Raw genomic sequence first — 18504 nt, 5'->3', positions numbered from 1 at the left:
AAAATTTTAAAATTCCAAAATAAACAATAGTTTTTGGAAAAGTCCTGTTAATAAGGAAGCCAAACACTGTCTGAGTATCTAAAGGATAAGCTTTCAAAAAAGTTTGATTTCTTTGCAGAATGTTTTTTACTTAGTATTGTGGTAGTCACAAATGAAAGCTAGGCTAAATACGGAAATGTATCAACAGAATTATTTTAAAGAGGTAGATATAATGCCATTTTGTTGCCATGTGGTTTTTACTTACAGAATTCATTTCATTATTAGTTTAATTCCCCTCAAAACAAATCTTACCAACTTGAAGTTAATCTTAATCATTTGCTTCAGTGCTTTAAATCCCCATTCTCCTTTTTCACCTTCAAGTTCCAAAACCTAAAAAATAGAAGACACTTTTAGCCTAACAAAAATGTTAATGTTATTTTCTAATGACAATGTCTGTTTTGAATTAGTTTTCCATCATACGAATTAAGAAGGTTTCCCCAAGAATTCCATTTCTCAATGCCATTTTTTAAAGGCTTTAAAAAGGAAACGAGTCTTAAAACGCTTAAGGATAAGTGAGCTAATTTTTAAGTTACTTCATCAAATATTAAGAACTACTATTTGACTATTATATAGTCCCTTAAATCCTTTTTTTCCCCATCTGAATAATCCATTGATAAGAATAATCCAAAAGTGTATCAATAGTCAAGAAATCACCTTACTTAACACTGAAACCACACCTGTGTGATCTGTCCCCGAAGAAGGAATAAAATTGCAGGGGTAATACCTATTGATCATTCATGTTGATTTCCTTTGTCCAGAACCACACTAGCTTTTCAGGACAATGGCCCTGCTCTATAGACAGCTTGATTAGAAAAAACAGGATATCCATTTTGAAATATTTGCTTGTGCTGCATAATGCAAACTTATTTATAGGATTACCACTCAGTATCCAAAACACATTTCTGAGATAAAATCACTTGGAACTTATTTGATCTAAGACATCATTTAAAAAAAATAAACTTTAAGACACAGAATCAATCAGAAAAAATATGAACCTTTTGAAAACTGCTTAATGCTGCTTTTGGGTCATCTTCTTTTAATGCTTTGGAATTATAGTACTGATTTTCCAAATCCACATTTGGCTCGGAGTTACTATCTTCAGAGTATTCCTGTTTGTTAGAAAGAGATACTACAATGAAAAAGAAACCCACACACTGCCCTGTAAAAAGTGAATACTGTTAAGATGGAAAACCATACATTTGCACAAAACAACCTTGCAAACATAGGTAAAATGTAACTGATACTTAACCCTTATTTAAAAAAAAAAGTAAAAAAGTCAAAATCAAGTGGGGAGAACAGAATCACTTACTTTCAGATCAAAACTACACTTTCCACAGAATTAACAGAAAAGCAAAATGCAAAGAAATAATGGGTTAATGAGCCCCAATTCTGTTGTGGTTAACCTTTTGTTGGTCATGGAACCCAAGAAAAATCACTGTAAATGCTAATTATTACATAAATGCTAATTATTCATCTTAAGTTCTGTAATGTAATTTTCTCTACTCCTTAAGTCTAAATTTCATTATTCTAATATGGCCTAACTACCTGGGGTGATAATATGCATATAGCATATATACATTGCTAAATATATATATATATAGCTACATATATACATAGTTAAATATAATTGTATATTAATAAGAATATTTGCTTTTTGTGCACTCCACTTACTCAATAGCTATTTAGTTATATTAATATACTTTAGCTTTATAACAAATCAGAAGAAAATGAATTTATGTAACTTCATATGACTTTTATCACATAAATTCACTTCTAAGTACTGAAACAATAAAGTAGAAAGGAAAATTGGAATAAAGCAGCTATTTTGTGGAGTTGTGTCAACAAAGAGTTTAAAATAGTCCCAAGATATTCAATTTAATGATGAGGATTATAAAACATAAAGATTAGTATAATGAAAATCATTGTTTTAAGACACAAAAGTATTTCCATCAGTTTCAAGTTATTCCAAAAGGCAAGTTGACTGTTATATTAAGAATAGTACATGAAAGTAAACACAAAAAGACACACAGTATTAACAGAGTCGTTTCTAAATCCAAATACTGAGTAAATTTTTTTAAAGATACTCACAAAAAATCTGTAATATTTCATAAAGGCCAAAGAATGAAAAAAGTTATAGTGAGCATAGTGCTAGAAAGATCAAAAATATATGAACACAAGATGAATTTTTCCTGTGACCAGCAGATGGAGGGGTATGTCTGATGTTAGTACAAAACCAGTTTTATCTGACCACAGAGGCTTTGTAATGTGCACCCTCTAGAGGACAATTATTTTCTTGTGTAAGGACATGAGGCAGGGACGCAGTCTCACAGATTTGATTGGGAGTTCAGTTATGTTTAACATGAAAATCCTTTGCAACACTTCAATTTCATAATCAATCATTCACTTCTTAACCCTGTAATCTAAGGTTGATTACAACTGATTAAACTAGAAAAGCAATTAATAAAAACTTAAATAAATAAGCCTAAATAATGCTATGATAGTGAAGGATTCTGAGATAGGTCTTGAAAGATAAATGGGAGTCTGCATGCTAGACATAAGAGGAGAGGGGAAAGAAAACAGTAGACACAAAACAGCATTATGGAAGGTAACTAAAGAACCAAAGGCAGTCAGATTGTTGGAACATAAAAAAGTCTTTATTGATTCTACTTTCAACATATGTCTCCAATTCAAATTCATGCACTTTCCTCTATCTCCCTTGCTACCAGCCTAGCCTACTAAGTCACTTTCATCTCTCTGCACCCCTCCTTTTACACCTTCAAATTCCAACCTTCTCATGGTAAGCAGCCAGAATAACCTTCATAAAATGTAAATTAGCACGTACATTCCTCTTCTCCAAATGGTTTCATATTGCTCTTAAAATTAATTTCAAAAATTATCAAAATCTTACTCCTGACTACGCATCCAATCATATCTATTAATTAAGCTCTCCCTGATTCATTTTACTGCAGCCACTGTGGCCACCACATAAATGGCCAAAATTCGTTCCCCCACTCTTCCTCTGGTTAACTACTGCATAGTGTCACCTACTCAGGGAAGATGTGGGAGTAAAAATCATAGCTATAAAACCTACTCTACACCTTTGGAAATCAGTTCTCTAGATAACTGTTCAATAACATAAATAGCCAGCTAAACCAGAAAATGATTTTTCTGCAATCCAAATCTTTAGAATACATCCTTCAACTTGGAAATAATTTGTTTTTATTTGTATCTATCATAAAGTCTAAGAATTGGAATCTCACTCAAAGTCCATTTGTTTTTGGTTTCTTAGCCCACAACAGGTTAGAATAAAACAACTATGCCAGGATATGAGTGAGAAAAGGGAGGAGAAAATACTATTTTAAAATAATAACATTTTAGAACTTCAATTACCTGGAAATTACTGACCTGATTATAACATTGTTGAAGACAAGAACCTTTACATTTCGTACCATGTCTAACACAATGCCTTATCATTCAGTCACTGAATATTTCTTATAGTACAAGCCTGGCTATATACAACTTCTGATATCTGATTGACTCCCGACTAATATTTCTAAACTTTAGGTGTTAAAACACTCCCAAATCACAATGATTAAGATAAGACTTAATCTAGCCCTCAACATTTTGTAAATATATATATTCTTTTGGTTTTTCATATTACAGCTGACCCTTGAACAACATGAGTTTGAAATGCATGGGTCCACTTACATGGGGACTTTTTTCCTGATAAACATGCTATAGTACTGTAAATGTATTTTCTTATTATGATTTTCTTAATAATATTCTTTTCTTTGCTTATGTTATTGTAAGAATACAGAACATAATACATGTAACATATAAATTATGTGTTAATTGTTTTGGTATCAGTAAGTCTTCTGATCAACTACAGTAGGCTATGAAGTTTGGGGAGAATAAAAAGCTATACATGGATTTTCAAGGGTCAACTGTGTATGGATGAAGTGGAACATATAATATCTTTTGCATAACTGCAATTCAATTCTAAGAGTTACTGGCAAAATGTATAAATACACAAGAATTGGTACAACTGATATGTTACTGACTGGCATTCTTTTTTTTTTTTTTTTTTTTAATGTTTATTTATTTTTGAGAGAGAGAAAGTGTGTGTGTGAAGGAGGGGCAGAGAGAGGGGAACAGAGGATCCGAAGCGGTCTCCACGCTGACAGTAGAGAGCCCAGTGTGGGGCTTGACCTCACAAACTAAACCATGAGATCATGACCTGAGTCAAAGTTGGATCCTTAATCAACTGACTAAGCCACATAGATGTCCCTGACTGGCATTCTTATAATCAGGCAGTCCCTTGTTATGATCTGCAATAGCATGTTCAAATGGGTTTGAACCGATCTCTGTGATATCACTAACCTGTCATAGGCAGTTTAATGAATCAGTACAAGCTATGTACCACATATAGTAATCCATTCCTTAGTTATTACACTGATATTTTGAGAAGTCTAGAATAATTCCGTTTTTGGATATCTTTTGTTAGATATCTATTTAGATACTTGATAATGATCTTTAGCATAGACCAGTAGTTAAGTGTTGCTCACACAAATGCAAACCAAATCTTTCCCCTCAAGCGATTCATGGTCAGAGACAGATATGCAAATAGCAATGCTATAACATGATAAAAGCAATTAAGAGACACATACTAGGTACAGTAGCAGCTAAAAAAAAAAAAAAGTTACAGGAAGGAAAAATGACCTGAACCAGGTCTAAAAGTATGAATAGGAGTTGCCTGGGGATAAGGAAGGGCATCTGAAACAAAGCAGTTAATATGTGTAAAGGTATGGAAGCTTGAAATGGTATCGCATATTTGAAAGAAGCATGAATAGTCAGACTGGGCTGAAGCACAGGATGTGTATAAAGAACTGATGAAAGATAAACTGGTATCAGACAGAGGAACAGGACAACAGAAGTCTAGCAAGGAGTTTACATCAAGTGGAGCCACTCACTAAAAGATTTTACAGGGAAATAATCGCTTGTGTTTTAGGAAGGTACTCTGGTAGTAACGAAGTAGCCCACTGGATACTCTAATAAACAACAGTCTGGTTAAAAGATGATGGAGGTCTGATTTCAAATAGGAGAAAAGGGAGGAAACAAGTGTAAGTATAGAAGATGTCAAATGATATTAAGGATGTAAAATAAAAAGGACCCACCACATGGGTACGGGATAAAGGGAAATAAAGTTATCTTTAGTGCCTATCAATGACTTGGTCACACACAGTGTTACTGATCAGAATAGAGACTATAGGAAAAGTATTAAACAAATACTGCTAAACACAATTCCCCTGTCAGATGAGAAGGGTATTAACTATAATCTGTAAAAGTTTAAAGAAAATACTTTTTAAAAGAGAATCTGATAATTCAAACAAAAAACAAAATTTTTTAAGAAACAAAAAATTTAATATATGAAAACACTTGAACGTTGTTAAAGGGATTGAAAAACTCACTAAATTTCATTAAGTACCACCTACTTACATAATACCTCATGTCCTGCCATCTCCCCAAAGCAATATGTGATCCATGCACAACACCCAAACCTATTCTTCCTTCCCCAAATGTGCCACACAATTCAAAATCTCTGCTTTGACATAAACTGTTCTCTCTGCTAGGAATTCTAAACTACCTCCCCTATTAGCACACTTCCCACTTTTCTCCTATGATGGTTCCTAGCCCTAACACTGCTGGAAAACATATTCATCAAGGTTTGCCTTGTGATACTTTCTTCAACCCTACTTAGGAAAATAAATTTTCTCCTTAGTCAGCTTCTAAATGACACGAATCTCTCTAACATGGAGCCTTGTGAGTGTGTTTTGTTCCCACCTCCCCTCATCTCACTACCATGAGCTTCTCAAAAAGCAGAACTTTCTCTTCCTCATCTTGGTGTCCCCTGAGTCTGGTATAATACAAAATGCTCAGTAAGTGTTTGTTTAATTGAAATGAAAAATGGATGAATGTTCGAAAGTAACATACAAAACTATATAGCCAGGGGCAATTTTCACTCTGCTGGAATGGACCTACTGCTGAACAGGGTCAGTTCCACAGTTCCTACTTATTCTCCGGTACCTTGTCAATAAAAGTCTGTGAAATGTGTTCTAGGAAAACAACACTCACTATTAACAATGTTCCTCAAGCCCTGACCATGTCGTGACGGCTATACTAGATGCCAGGCACAGAGAAGCAAAGGGCAAGGTCTCACTATCCTTAAGGACTAGATATGATAGAAGTCCTAAGTAGCCATTTGTGGTTTAGACATTCATAAAGTCGCTCAAAGTTTTTAAAATTTCACTTAAGTTAATGGGTCCTAATTTATCTACAGTGTAAATCAGAACATTATTTTATTTATTCCAAACTGTTAGGCTTCAAATTAAATTTTCCAAAGAAAGTCATAAATGTCATTAGACCTGGGCTACAGTTTTGACTCTCCCACTAATTTGTCCTGTAAATTTAAGTAAGTCACTCAGACATGCTGCTTTAGTTTCTCTTATCAAATGGGGGGGGGGGGTAGGTCGAACCCTCGGAGCTTTCTAGCTTTCTAATTCCCACTGAGGTCCATGTGTTTATTTTGAGATATAATATACAAGTACAAATTCACGCTGTTGAATATTCACAGTTAACAGATTTCAGTTAGGGGTAAAAAGCCTTAAATTTATCTTATTCTTAGCATGTAAGAGCTGTCTCCTGTTAACTTATCATTTTAGCTATTCTTGTTTGAACCTCTCCAATCTCATTATACAAAGTATACCTATGAGGTAATGCAACAGGACTTTTTGGAAATGCATCAAAACTTATATTCCAAACCAATACTTATCCTTGAAGCAGTAATTTTTTAAAAAAGTGTTTCATTTTATTTTAGAGAAAGCGTGTGAGTGGGGGAGAGCAACAGAGGGAGAGAGAGAATACATGCTGAGCATGGAGCCTGATGGAGCCCTATGTGGGGCTCGACCCCATGACCTGAGCTGAAATCAAGAGTCAGTTGCTTGACTGAGCCACCCAGGCGTCCTGAAGTAGTAATTTTAAGAGGTAGTAAAATTATTCCAATCATGATACTAATGCATATTATGAAGTAATGCTTCTGAAATTCTGAAGAAACACTTCAGAAACACTTTTGAACAGTTTTGTTCAACACTTTTGAAACAGTTCAAAAACACTAAATATTTCTGACCTAAAACACTATCACCCGGTTTGATGGCCCAACTTATTTATCAAATATGACTCAGAATACAGTTTTCGACATCTATAAAAAAGGATAAAGCCTGATTATCACTGAAGTTTAAAAAAGAAAAAAAGCTGCACATTGTTTATAACAGCAAAAGAAAACAGGCCAAATGCTTAATAAGAGAGAACTGGTTACATAGAGTATGGCACATCCACACAATTAAAGCAGCTGTAAAAAGAATAAGTAAACTTTTGTATACTTTACATGGAATAATCTCTAAGATAAATTAAAAAACAAAGAGAGGGGGAAAAATTTGTATTTGGTTACCTATGGTGAGGAATGGGAACTAGACAAATTGGGAACAAAAATAGAAAGGAATCTTTTTATATTTTTTTAACCATGTGCATATATTACCCATTATAAAAAGCTACATGGTTCAGGTTCTGAAGACAATTTTTAAGAACTCTAAAAAATTTTGAGCAATGACATAATTACTGTGTGACCTCTCATGATCAAAGTTAAGATTTTTTGTTCATAATTTGTACCCTGGAACCTGTCCCCCTCTCACTTCAGCAATAAAAGCAATACAGGTTCACTGTGAAAGGTTTGTAAGTAATAAATTTTAGTTTTTCTGACACTTCAGATCTTGTAGAATTTTTTTCTATATTTTCCCACTCAATAAAATAAATTTTATTCCTACCCAATAAAATTGTAATACAGATTACATATTTATAGTGGATATATGTTCACTATGTTCAGAGCATTGGTGATCAACCCTTTCTCTCCCAGGTGAGGGCTCTCAATTACAGTGCGCCATCCACAGAGGAGGGCAAGCAACCCATCTCCCTCTCTACAGTGAGCCAGTGGTTCACAGAAGGCTACACAGACATCAGCTGGGTCACTAAAAGTCCTTCCTAGGGCTTTGCTGTTAGCTCTAGCAAGGAACACCTTTTTGGCTTTGGGTTATAATGCTAGGAAGATGCTGCATTACATCTTGTGAAGGCAATTATGCCAACACAGTGAGGAAAGCAGACCAGGAAGAGATACAGAAACAGAAAAAAGACCCACTACCATCATCTGAGCCATGAACCCAACCATATTTCTACTTCCTGGTGATGTAAACCAACACATGCTCTTTTTAGTTTAAGCTTGTTTGACATATATTCCTCTTATGCCCAAGAGTCCTGACAAATACAACTGATCAAAAGTTTTTCGTATCATGGAACATTGTTTAGTAGCATGGTTTGAAGTGCCAACATAGCATTCCACACCATGGATATATAATTCATCTATAACCTTATTAATATCAATAGTATTCCCCTCCTATTGATAACTTGGAGTTGTTTCCAATTATTTACAATTAAACATGTTAAGTTTCTTTTAAAAGCCTCAGCTGTACAATCAAATTTCATCTTCATGAAGTCTACATGCAACTCCAAATGTGTGTGCAACATAGAAAACACTGGCCTAGACCATAAACAGTATATTGTTTGAAATCTGTACAACATTTTGTCAAATATTAACTTACTGGGACAAGAGTCTCAGAGTGAAATAACCTTTAACATCAAAGCTCCTCATATTGCACAATGATAAGTGATAGTCCTTATACCAAATATACAAATTCCTAGAATCATTCTTTTGCCTTTGTTCTTATATTGCCACTTCTTTTTCAAAGGAGATTACATATTTTTTGTAGTAATTCAAAAATATTTTTTAAAAAATAGTAGTGTTAGTTTTTAATTTGTTAAACTACGTTCTAGGGTTTTTTTATAACATGAGAAAATAAAGTTCAAGCCATCATTTGCTGATCTTGTTAAAATGGTAACGAAGTAAGAGATTCCATAAAGATATCCTATAGTTAAGACTCACACCTCTCCTTCTCAAAAAGCAAAGAACAAAGTAAATATTCATGGCATTAAAATATACTAAGTATTAGTATATAGTATAAGTATACTATATATACTAAGACTAAAAAAAAAAAACCACAACACTATTAAACATTCATTCACTGATCACAGCTATGAGCTTGACTAGGGTAATATAAGACTCACAGATTGGTAATACATTTAACCAAGTGGAATTACTCTACCTTTTGACAATTTTTTTTGCTTGCAATACACTAAACTCAAATATACCGTGCCCTATCACAGGATCTACTCAAGGATAGATTGTTGGAATGAAGTCAGTCTGTCCTAACTCCTTTCTAAAAAGATTACTAGAAATACAAAGCAACTTCATGCTAGAATGGCTGGACGGTGGAATTGCAATAGTTAACTTACCAATAACCTTATTTACTTAATGAATGGCAGTAGAGTTATTATTTAGTATTATTAGACCAGCAAATAATCAAGACATTTACCAGTATCATCTCCTACTTCTCCATTTAATGCTACATAAATTCCTATGCTTAGATAATGCCTGCGTCTCCCTCTAATAAAAAAATAAAATAGGTCTTAGAAATAAGAGCTCAAGCAAATTAATTTCTTTCACGCTTGCTTCTTTTTTTTAAACTAAGTTGGTTCTCTTTTCTTCTAGATCTTGAGCATAAACCATTATTTACTTTCTTAGATAAAAACAGTATAGTTTTAGAAACAGATTTTTACTTTGCCTGGTGGTATCCTAACTACCTACTTCCACTAGATGGGACAAGTACAAAAAATGATTTAGGGTATTAAAATTTATCAATAAACAACCTACAAAAGATATGCTGAATATATCTGTGGTCAGAAATACTCATGGCTTTAGTTAACATTTTGACTAAAATGAAGTGATGGCAAATTTTCCCACAAATCATACATTTCTTTTAATAAAAAAGAAATTTCCCTAAAAGAGCAAGTCAATTCTTTGGACTCTTTAAATTGCAAGAAACAACAAGACCCAGGCAAATAACTACGAAAAAACCCCCAATAACTTCTCTTCTGACAACATGTAAGCATGAAATGGCAACCAGCTTCCCTCAATCTTTTTTTATATTTTATTTTTAAGTAATCTCTATACCCAATGTGCAGCTTCAGTTTACAATCCTGAAATCAACAGTCCCATGCCCTACTAACTGAGCCAGCTATGTGCTCCCCCCAACCACCTTTATCTTTCTTTTAAGTAGGCACTATGCCCAGCGTGGAGCCCAACACCCTAACACACTCGGGGCTTGAACTCACAACCCTGAGATCAAAACCTGAGCCGAGATCAAGAGTTCATGCTTAACCGACCGAGCCACATAGGCACTCCTAATTTTTTTTTTTTTTTTTAACATACAGTGGTTTAAGGAAATTAACTAAGAAAGCATAAAATAAATTACTAAATAAATTTTACGCCATCAAATGACTTTAACTCATAGTAAACAAAGCATAAAAGCTTTCACTACTTGATACAGGATTGAGAAGGCAGAATGATACCTATGTAAGAGATATGGGGGGGAGGGAGGACTATTTAACAGAATGCTGTGGGGGAAGAATTCACTTAATTATGTACCAGTGTAAAATCTTACTTTTTTTGGTTAAGAAAATATAAGTCAAAACAACTATGTATTTGGCTTTGTATTGTACTGCATTATACTGTAGGCTCTAAAAAGCTGGGAAAACCTAGCCAAGTTAAACAATATATGTTTAACAATAGAATTCTTGTGAAAACTGAGCACTACATGGGACAGTAAAATTCTCATTTTATGCCTCAGTGTAGGCCATTCCTACACCGCATTTTCAATGATGATCTTCAAGTTTATCACAGTCCTAATAAGTCATGTACTCAATAAACTATTGTTTAGGAAAGATAAGCAGAAACGTTTAAAAACAAAAATAAAAAACAGACATATTTAAAAGAGACACTTCTACAGTTATTAAAATACCTGTAATATAAATAAATGTACAAGTAAAAATGCACATGATATCACAACTAATACATTCTTAATGCACTTAATGTGCTGCCTACAACTGACTTGGTTTACACAAACTGAAACGTAAAGCAGAAATCAAAACTATTAGCAAAACTCTCCATTCAAGTTTAAGAATGATTAAAACCTCTACTATGATTTTCAGGTAACAGCAAGCATCTCCCTCTACCTTTTGCAAAGGTGCTTTCATTTAAAATATAAAAATTAATTGTAAATTACTATACAAAGAAGTTTTACACGAATTCAAAACAATATATTAATGTCTACTCACGAATATCTGGCACTTAAAATATAAAGTAAGTCAGATTTCCCTAAACATCTACTTCATAACTTTAGGATAATGCAGCATCAGTATCATATGCAGGAACCATGCAACAACAACAAAAAAATTGGTGCTAATTCTTGATCCGGATAATTTTCCTTAGTTCACACAGATACTGTTTCTGAACAGCAACCTGTAATGGTAGTGAATTATTTTTGAAAACCTGTAAATCCGTTGATAAGTTAAACCTTGAATCTTCACAGACCACCGTTCAGCTACATAAATTCGTTCATTGTTATACGGTTGATTTTTTTAACTTTGATTACTAGGAAACCTCTCAGTCAAGAAAAAAATCCATTGGATCAATCCCCTTATCCCTACCTCCCCCACACACCAAAACAAACAGAAAAACCCCCAAAACCTCCTCCCCAGCTTTTTTCTTTAAACAAGTAATTTAACTACTTCTTTTTCAGCTATCCTTGCTCTGAATTCTCCGCTGCACCTTTACCTTAAACCAAAACGGACCCCATACAAGACTTATTATTAAGCTCTGTTTCCAGGAGACTCACAAGTGGCGTTTCGCGGTCAGGACTGGGAGCAGTAAGGCCCCCCAGTTTTCAGACCCTTGTCTCAGCATTTCGCACTGTCTCAGTTCTAGGGTTAAGAAGAGGAGCCCAGAAAGCTGGGCCTGAGAGGGCAGAGCCAGGGCCTAGACCGCTGCACGATCCCCGAGGCGGCTCCGGAGGTGGGGAGGAGGTAGGAGGCACCGAAAACCGGACCCTGGAGGCCAGGAGTGTCCACGTAAACGAGGAGGCACTCGGACTTGGAGCGCAAAGCTCGGGACCCCCTTTGCTGCCTCCTTTACCCTCCCCTCCCCCATGCTGGAGAAGCAGGGCCCAGGCCCGGTGCGGGAAGGGGGAGGAGGTAAACTCGTCCTGTCACTGCACCGAGAGACGGGAAGAAGCACATGTTTTACGGGGAGAGGCCGCGGTGGCCCCTGCCCCAACCTCTAAAGCCAGACACCACCTCTAACCCCATAGTTCCGTCCCCTCCGCCTCACCAGGTCGTAGTCCTCCTCATCATCGCACATGAAATCATCCTCCATGTCAGACATCTTGGCCGGGAGGGGGGGAGAGGGAGGAGAAATTGGAGACAACCTCCTCCCACAATGCTCCACGGCTCAGAGGCGTCACTCGCAGCTTCTCCTCGCCTTCCCGTCGCTCTTAGAGGTGCAGAATGTTTCCTCCCGGAACAAATGCGCTCGGTATCGGGAGGATTCACTACGACGCCAAAAGGGAGTGCACTGCCCCTTCTTCCTGCGAGGCGGTTCGTGCCTTAGCAACTAAACCTAGCAACTGGGGAATCGTCTAGTGCTGAGGATCTCCGCTGAAGGGCCTTGGAAACCTTGAGCTCACACTGAGCAGTTTCCAGCCTCCTGGGCAAGGGAACAGTCTCTTCCCTTGCCTGGGACTCTGGAACCATTTCATTCTGGTGAAAGTAAAAGGCACCGTAGGACCAGAAGCCTTTCGCGGAGAAAAGGCTGACATGCCCGTCCTATTTGACAGGTAGTAGTATTTCTACTTCATCTATTTGCCATTTTGCCCACATATTGTGGTGGGTATTCCTGTGATGTTTGGAGACCTTTTTAGCGGCACGGTTTACACCTAATGCGTGTTTGTAGTCGGCAAAACGATACTGTGGCTGTCCCACACCGTTAAGCATCAATCAATTAAGGCGCCTAAAGTCTTACTCAGTTGTTCAACAGGTTATAAACTGACCTTTACTGCCCTTACCCGAAATTAAGGTAACAGTAAACGACTGGTCTTTAAAATATGCATTATTGTTGCACAAAATCATTAGCAGAATTCAGAATGAAAAAGGAAACACGAAATACAAGGGGAAAACTGCGTTTCAAACAGTACTTTCAATATAAACTTCCAGTTCTGTTCACTTGAATCCACAAATTTTATATAGTTATAGCACAGATATAATTTCGGATTATTTTTACACCAAGTTATGTAACAACATGGGACAATATATTGGGGGTCCCATTACATGGGACCGTATATTCTTGGCAATGATTATTTTAATAGTTGGGTAATAATCCCTTCGTTGAATGTACCAACTCATAATGATTTACTTAAGCATGCCATTATTGTTACACATTTAGAATATTGCAAAACCAGTATTATTTTAAACAATTTTGCAGCTAATATATTTGTCAGTTTATTTTTTTCTTAGGAAAAAGCCCAAGAGGAGGAATTACAGTCTGGATTTTTTAGTAATCCATTGAATTGTGATCTTTTTGGTTATAGTTCTTAAAAGTTATATTTATAACAATGATACTGCCTACCTATAAACAAAGTTTTTCCCTAATAGTCTTTTCCTCGCACCGTTTTATTGTGAGAATTTCAAACATACAGAAAAACTGAAAGAATAGTCCAGTGAATATGTGTGTACCCACTATCAGCTTTGTGTTTGTGTATATATACCCTGAATCAATGGAAAGTAAAATGCAGATATCATGATACATCACTCTTAAGTGCAGCTATGTATGTGTCCTAAAACCAAGGACATTTTCTTATGTTTTCAGATTATTACATCAAGAAAGTTAATAATTCCCCAATGTCTTCTACACTTGATCTTAGCCAAAAGGCCGAGAAGCAATCCCCAATGTCTTCTAATACCAAGTCCATATTCAAAATTTCCCTGTAAGACATAGGATTTTTGAATTGGAAGAGCCTTTAATGATATCACTTTGGGGTCTAAGGCTTTCTAATCATGGCAGTTCATTAGATTATAACTTCCCAAATCCCATACCAGAGATTCTGATTCAGTAGGTCTGGGGTAGAGTTTAGGATCTATACTTGTAAACCTTAAAACAAACCAAAAAAAAAAAATCTCCCTATAACTGAGGTGACTTTACATCCTAGTTTTCTGAGACAGCCCTGATTTAGTACTGCTGTCCCAGAATAATAATTGTCATCCATCACTCTCAGAAGTTTGAACCGTAAGTCACATGGTTACTTTACCTGAAATCCATAATTCTTCAAAAGAGAAAATAGAATTCCAAGGTGGCTAAGAGGTTTATTTGCTCAGAGTAATCAGAACTACATAGTTGTGCTTTCTATTTGTATAGCAATTTTGCAATTATCTGTTAACCATGTACATAGTGATCACATGAATAAAACTGCATGTTGATTTATATTGAATTTATTGATATAATTTTCTGCTTTTTAATGTAATTCTTTACTTTTACAATGGAAAATAATTATTCAACTTACGTTAGTGACTAGGAGCACTAGAAAAACTGCAGCTAAATTTTGAGCATAATATTCCTAGTCATTTACAAATTTAACCAACCCAGTCTGGAAATTTTCTAAGACAGAGAAAAAGGTTTTCACAGTGCTTGGGGACACAAGTCCTAAAAAAAAATGTTTGTTGAATGAATAAATGTTAATTTTTCTTTAAAAAGTTTTAAATCTTTATATATTTATTTATTTTAACATTTATTTATTTTTGAGAGACAGAACACGAGCAAGGGGCAGGGCAGAGAGAGAAGGAGACACAGATCTGAAGCAGGGTCCAGGCTCTGAGCTGTTAACACAGAGGTGAACATGGGGCTTGAACCCGCAAACCTTGAGATCATGACATGAGCTGAAGTCAGATGCTTTACCAACTGAGTCACCCACGTGCCCCATGTTTATTTATTTTTTGAGAGAGAGAGAGAGAGAGAGCATGAGCAGGGGAGGGCAGAGAGAGAGGAAGACACAGAATCCGAAATAGACTTCAGGGTCTGAACTACCCATACAGAGCCAGATGCAAACCCACAAACAATGAGATCATGACCTGAGCTAAAGTCAGACGCTCAACTGACTGAATGCCCCTAAATGTTAATTTTTTCTGTGCAGGGAGTGCCCTTATAGCTATCTCTATGCATCAAAATATTTTCTGTCCTTAAAGATCCATTTAAGTGTCACCTCACTCAACCTATCCTGAATACTTTGTGCAATTATGATAGTCTTTTTTTCTTGACATCAATTTTATTCAGTGGTAAATAATACATTTTTTAAAAATGTTAACAGGGAGCATTGATGTGATGTAATGCCTTTGTAGAAAGTGGATCCTAAGTTTTAAAAATATATATTAAGGGCGCCTGGGTAGCTCAGTTGATTGAGCATCCAACTTTTGATTTCATAATCCCAGGGTTGTGGGATTGAGCCCCGCTTTAGACTCCATGCTGGGCATGGAGGCTGCTTAAGATTCTCTCTCTCTCCCTCTGCCCCTCTCCCCTGCTCTCACTCTCTCTCTCTCTTGAATAAAAATAAAATAATATAAAGATATATATTAAACACTTTATTAAGGTATAATCTTATCAGCTTCATTGAGATACAACAGCTGCACATCCTTAAAGTGTACACTTTGATGAATTTTGACATATGTATACACCTGTGGAACCATTACCACAACCAAGGTAGTGAGGATATTTATTACTGCAGAAGTTTCCTCATTACTTCTTGGTAATCCTTTTTCAACCCTCTTCACTTTTCTCAGGCAACCACTGATCTACTTTTTGTCATATAGATTATTTTTCATTTTGTGAAATTTTATATAAATGAATCATACATTATGTACTCTCTTTTGCCTGGCTTCTTTCACTCAGTATAATTACTTTGAGATTCATCCATATTGTTTCAATTGGTTTCAATTGATTGTTTCTTTTTATTGCTGAGTGTTCCATTGTATGGATATCTTACAAGTTCTTTGTTAACTTGTTGATGGATATTTGAGTTTTTTCAGTATTTAGCTTATACAAATAAAGCAGCTAGGAACATATGTGTACAAGTTTTTGTGTGGACATATGTTTCATTTCTTACGAGTAATGGGGTGGACAGACTGAAGGTGGTCTTATTACCCATGCTCTTGGATAATCCTTTCCCATTGAATGTGGGTGGGATCTGTGACTTGCTTCTAACCAACAAGATACAGCAAAGGTGATGTATGTGATTATGTGTATATAATTATGTTATACAAGATTGTAAACTCATCTTGCTGGAGAGACTCTATCCCCCTTGTTGCTTTGAGAAAGTAAGAGGCGATGTTATGAAGGATCATGTGTCAATGAGCTGAAGGCACCACCTGACCAACAGCCAGCAAGAAGCTGTGGACTTCACTCTGGCAATGCACAAGAACTAAATACAGTAAAACCTTGGTTTGTGAACATAATTCGTTCCATAATGCTTGTGACCCAAAGCACTTGTATCAAAGCAAATTTCCCCATAAAAAATAATGGAAACATAGATGATTCATTCCACAGCTGAAAAATATTCATATAAAAATGATTACGATTCTGTAATGTAAAATAATAAAGAAAACACAAAATATGAAGAAAAATAAATTAACCTGCACTTACCTTTGAAAACCTTTGTGGCTGGTTGTGAGGGAGACAAGAAAGGAGGGTTATTATGTAGGACGACTTTCACTATCACTAGCACGCTAACAGAATCACTGCTATCTATTGGCTCAATGGAATCTTTTTCTTTTCATACAACTTTAACAAGGAACCTATCCAATAGCACTTGCTTTTGCCTCCTTTTGAGGATTTCATAGAAATGTGACATTGCATTGTCATTAAACAGATTCATTGTTAGCACTGCTACAGCCTTATTCGGCCTTGCTTTTTGGGTGGTGCTTTTCTACAAAATTTTGCACTGTTTCCCACATTTTACACATCTCCCTAATTTCATTTGAAGTGAGGGATTCCTCTGCCTTTTTCCCCTCCTCCTCTACAGACGAGATGCAGATGTAGACTTCTTGTAAAATCTTGCAATTTCGGCCACTCACATACATCATTCGTATTTCTCTATGGTTTTCTTAACTTTCACAGTAATCATCTCCTTCTTACTGCCGTTCTTTTCAACCTCTTTCTGTACGGGGGCCATTGCTCGCATGGATGTTGACTATAGTACAGTATTAATAATCTCTTGTCATATACTGTATTTAATGTAACTGGCAATAAGGCAGCTGAGGAAAGGGTCTATATCTGCAGGCAGCCTGACCTAGAATGAAGCAAAGCATTCCTAAGCTTACTGTTGTATGGAAAAGCAAAGGACTGTCCAAAAGGTGCCTTGAAGTGACAAAAATATACTAGTGCCAGTTGTGGGCACCTTCCAACATTCTGAAAAATCACTGATTTCTGCCAAACACTGTGGCCTGAGACTGAGCATCTGAGCATGGGACACAGTCACCCACAATCCCTCAGAGACAGTGAGAGAGAGAGAGAGAGAGAGAGAGAGAGAGAGAGAGAGAGAGAGAAAACCATTGGCTCAGTTGTGATCATGTGACATTCAGCATCATGTACTACTCGTATTGCAAGACATTGCTTGTTTATCAAGTTAAAATTTATTAGAAATGTTCGCTTGTCTTGCGGAACACTCAGAAAACAAGTTACTTGCAATCCAAGGTTTTACTGTATTGCTAACAGGTGATCTTACAAATGAATCTGTCCCCAGTTGAACCTCAGATAAGACTTTGTGAGATGCTAAGCCATACGCAGCTAAGCCATACCCTGAATCCTGAGCCATAGACATTATGAGGTAATTATACTGCTAGGTTTGTGGTAATCTTCTGTAGTAATAGATAATGAATATGGATAAGTACCTAGCAATGGAATGGTTGGATTATATGGTAAGTGTATGCTTAACTGTAGAACTCTTAAATTGTTTAAGTGATTTTGCCATTTTGCATATCTACCAGCGGTATATAAGAGTTCTACTTGCACCACATCCTAGTCAACACATGGTATGGTCAGTTGTTTTAATTTTAGCCACTCTGGCAGGAGTGTAGTGGTGTATTATTGTGGTTTTAATTTGCGTACCCTTACTGACTAATTTTGAACATCTCTCCATGTGCTTATTTGTCATCCATGTATCTTCTTTGGTGAAGTATGTCTTCAGTTCTGTTGCCCATTTTTAAATTGGATTATTTGTTATTACCATTGAGTTGTAAGAGCTTTTTATGCTTTTTATGATATATTAAGGAATATTTGCCAAAACTAAGTGCACCAGGATTTTTTTTTATGTTTTCTTATGGAAATTTTATATAGTGTCAACTCTTACATTAGGACTATGACCCCAT

At 35.9% G+C, this 18504-nt stretch overlaps 2 protein-coding genes and 1 pseudogene across 5 annotated transcripts in view; 1 reads left to right on the top strand and 2 right to left on the bottom strand.

The window, feature by feature from the left end:
* Nucleotides 1-12568, bottom strand: part of COPS2 (COP9 signalosome subunit 2) — a 31574-nt gene extending 19006 nt beyond the window's left edge. For 3 of the 4 annotated variants that reach the window (XR_006293304.1, XR_006293305.1, XM_043555456.1), the window contains exons 1-3: nucleotides 12428-12558; nucleotides 1035-1148; nucleotides 292-369 (exon numbers count right to left, since the gene is read on the bottom strand). Coding sequence is in view for 2 of the 4 variants with exons in the window: in XM_043555456.1 (XP_043411391.1) it covers nucleotides 292-369; nucleotides 1035-1148; nucleotides 12428-12481 (246 nt within the window). In the remaining 2 variants the exon portion in view is untranslated. Of the gene's footprint in view, nucleotides 1-291; nucleotides 370-1034; nucleotides 1149-12427 lie in introns of all 4 variants that reach the window. The other variant, XM_043555457.1, reaches the window with a different exon arrangement.
* Nucleotides 12569-12709: 141 nt separating this feature from the next.
* GALK2 (galactokinase 2) overlaps nucleotides 12710-18504 on the top strand; it is a 138145-nt gene continuing 132350 nt past the window's right edge. Inside the window, exon 1 of the mRNA XM_043555454.1 lies at nucleotides 12710-12932. Coding sequence (XP_043411389.1) covers nucleotides 12913-12932 — 20 coding nt within the window. The 5' untranslated portion in view covers nucleotides 12710-12912. The remainder of the gene's footprint in view (nucleotides 12933-18504) is intronic.
* On the bottom strand, nucleotides 13890-14035 carry LOC122469914 (annotated as a pseudogene).

The sequence above is a fragment of the Prionailurus bengalensis genome, chromosome B3 (assembly GCF_016509475.1).
Source record: "Prionailurus bengalensis isolate Pbe53 chromosome B3, Fcat_Pben_1.1_paternal_pri, whole genome shotgun sequence".
Classification (NCBI taxonomy): domain Eukaryota; kingdom Metazoa; phylum Chordata; class Mammalia; order Carnivora; family Felidae; genus Prionailurus; species Prionailurus bengalensis.
This window is presented reverse-complemented; position numbering and strand designations above follow the sequence as displayed.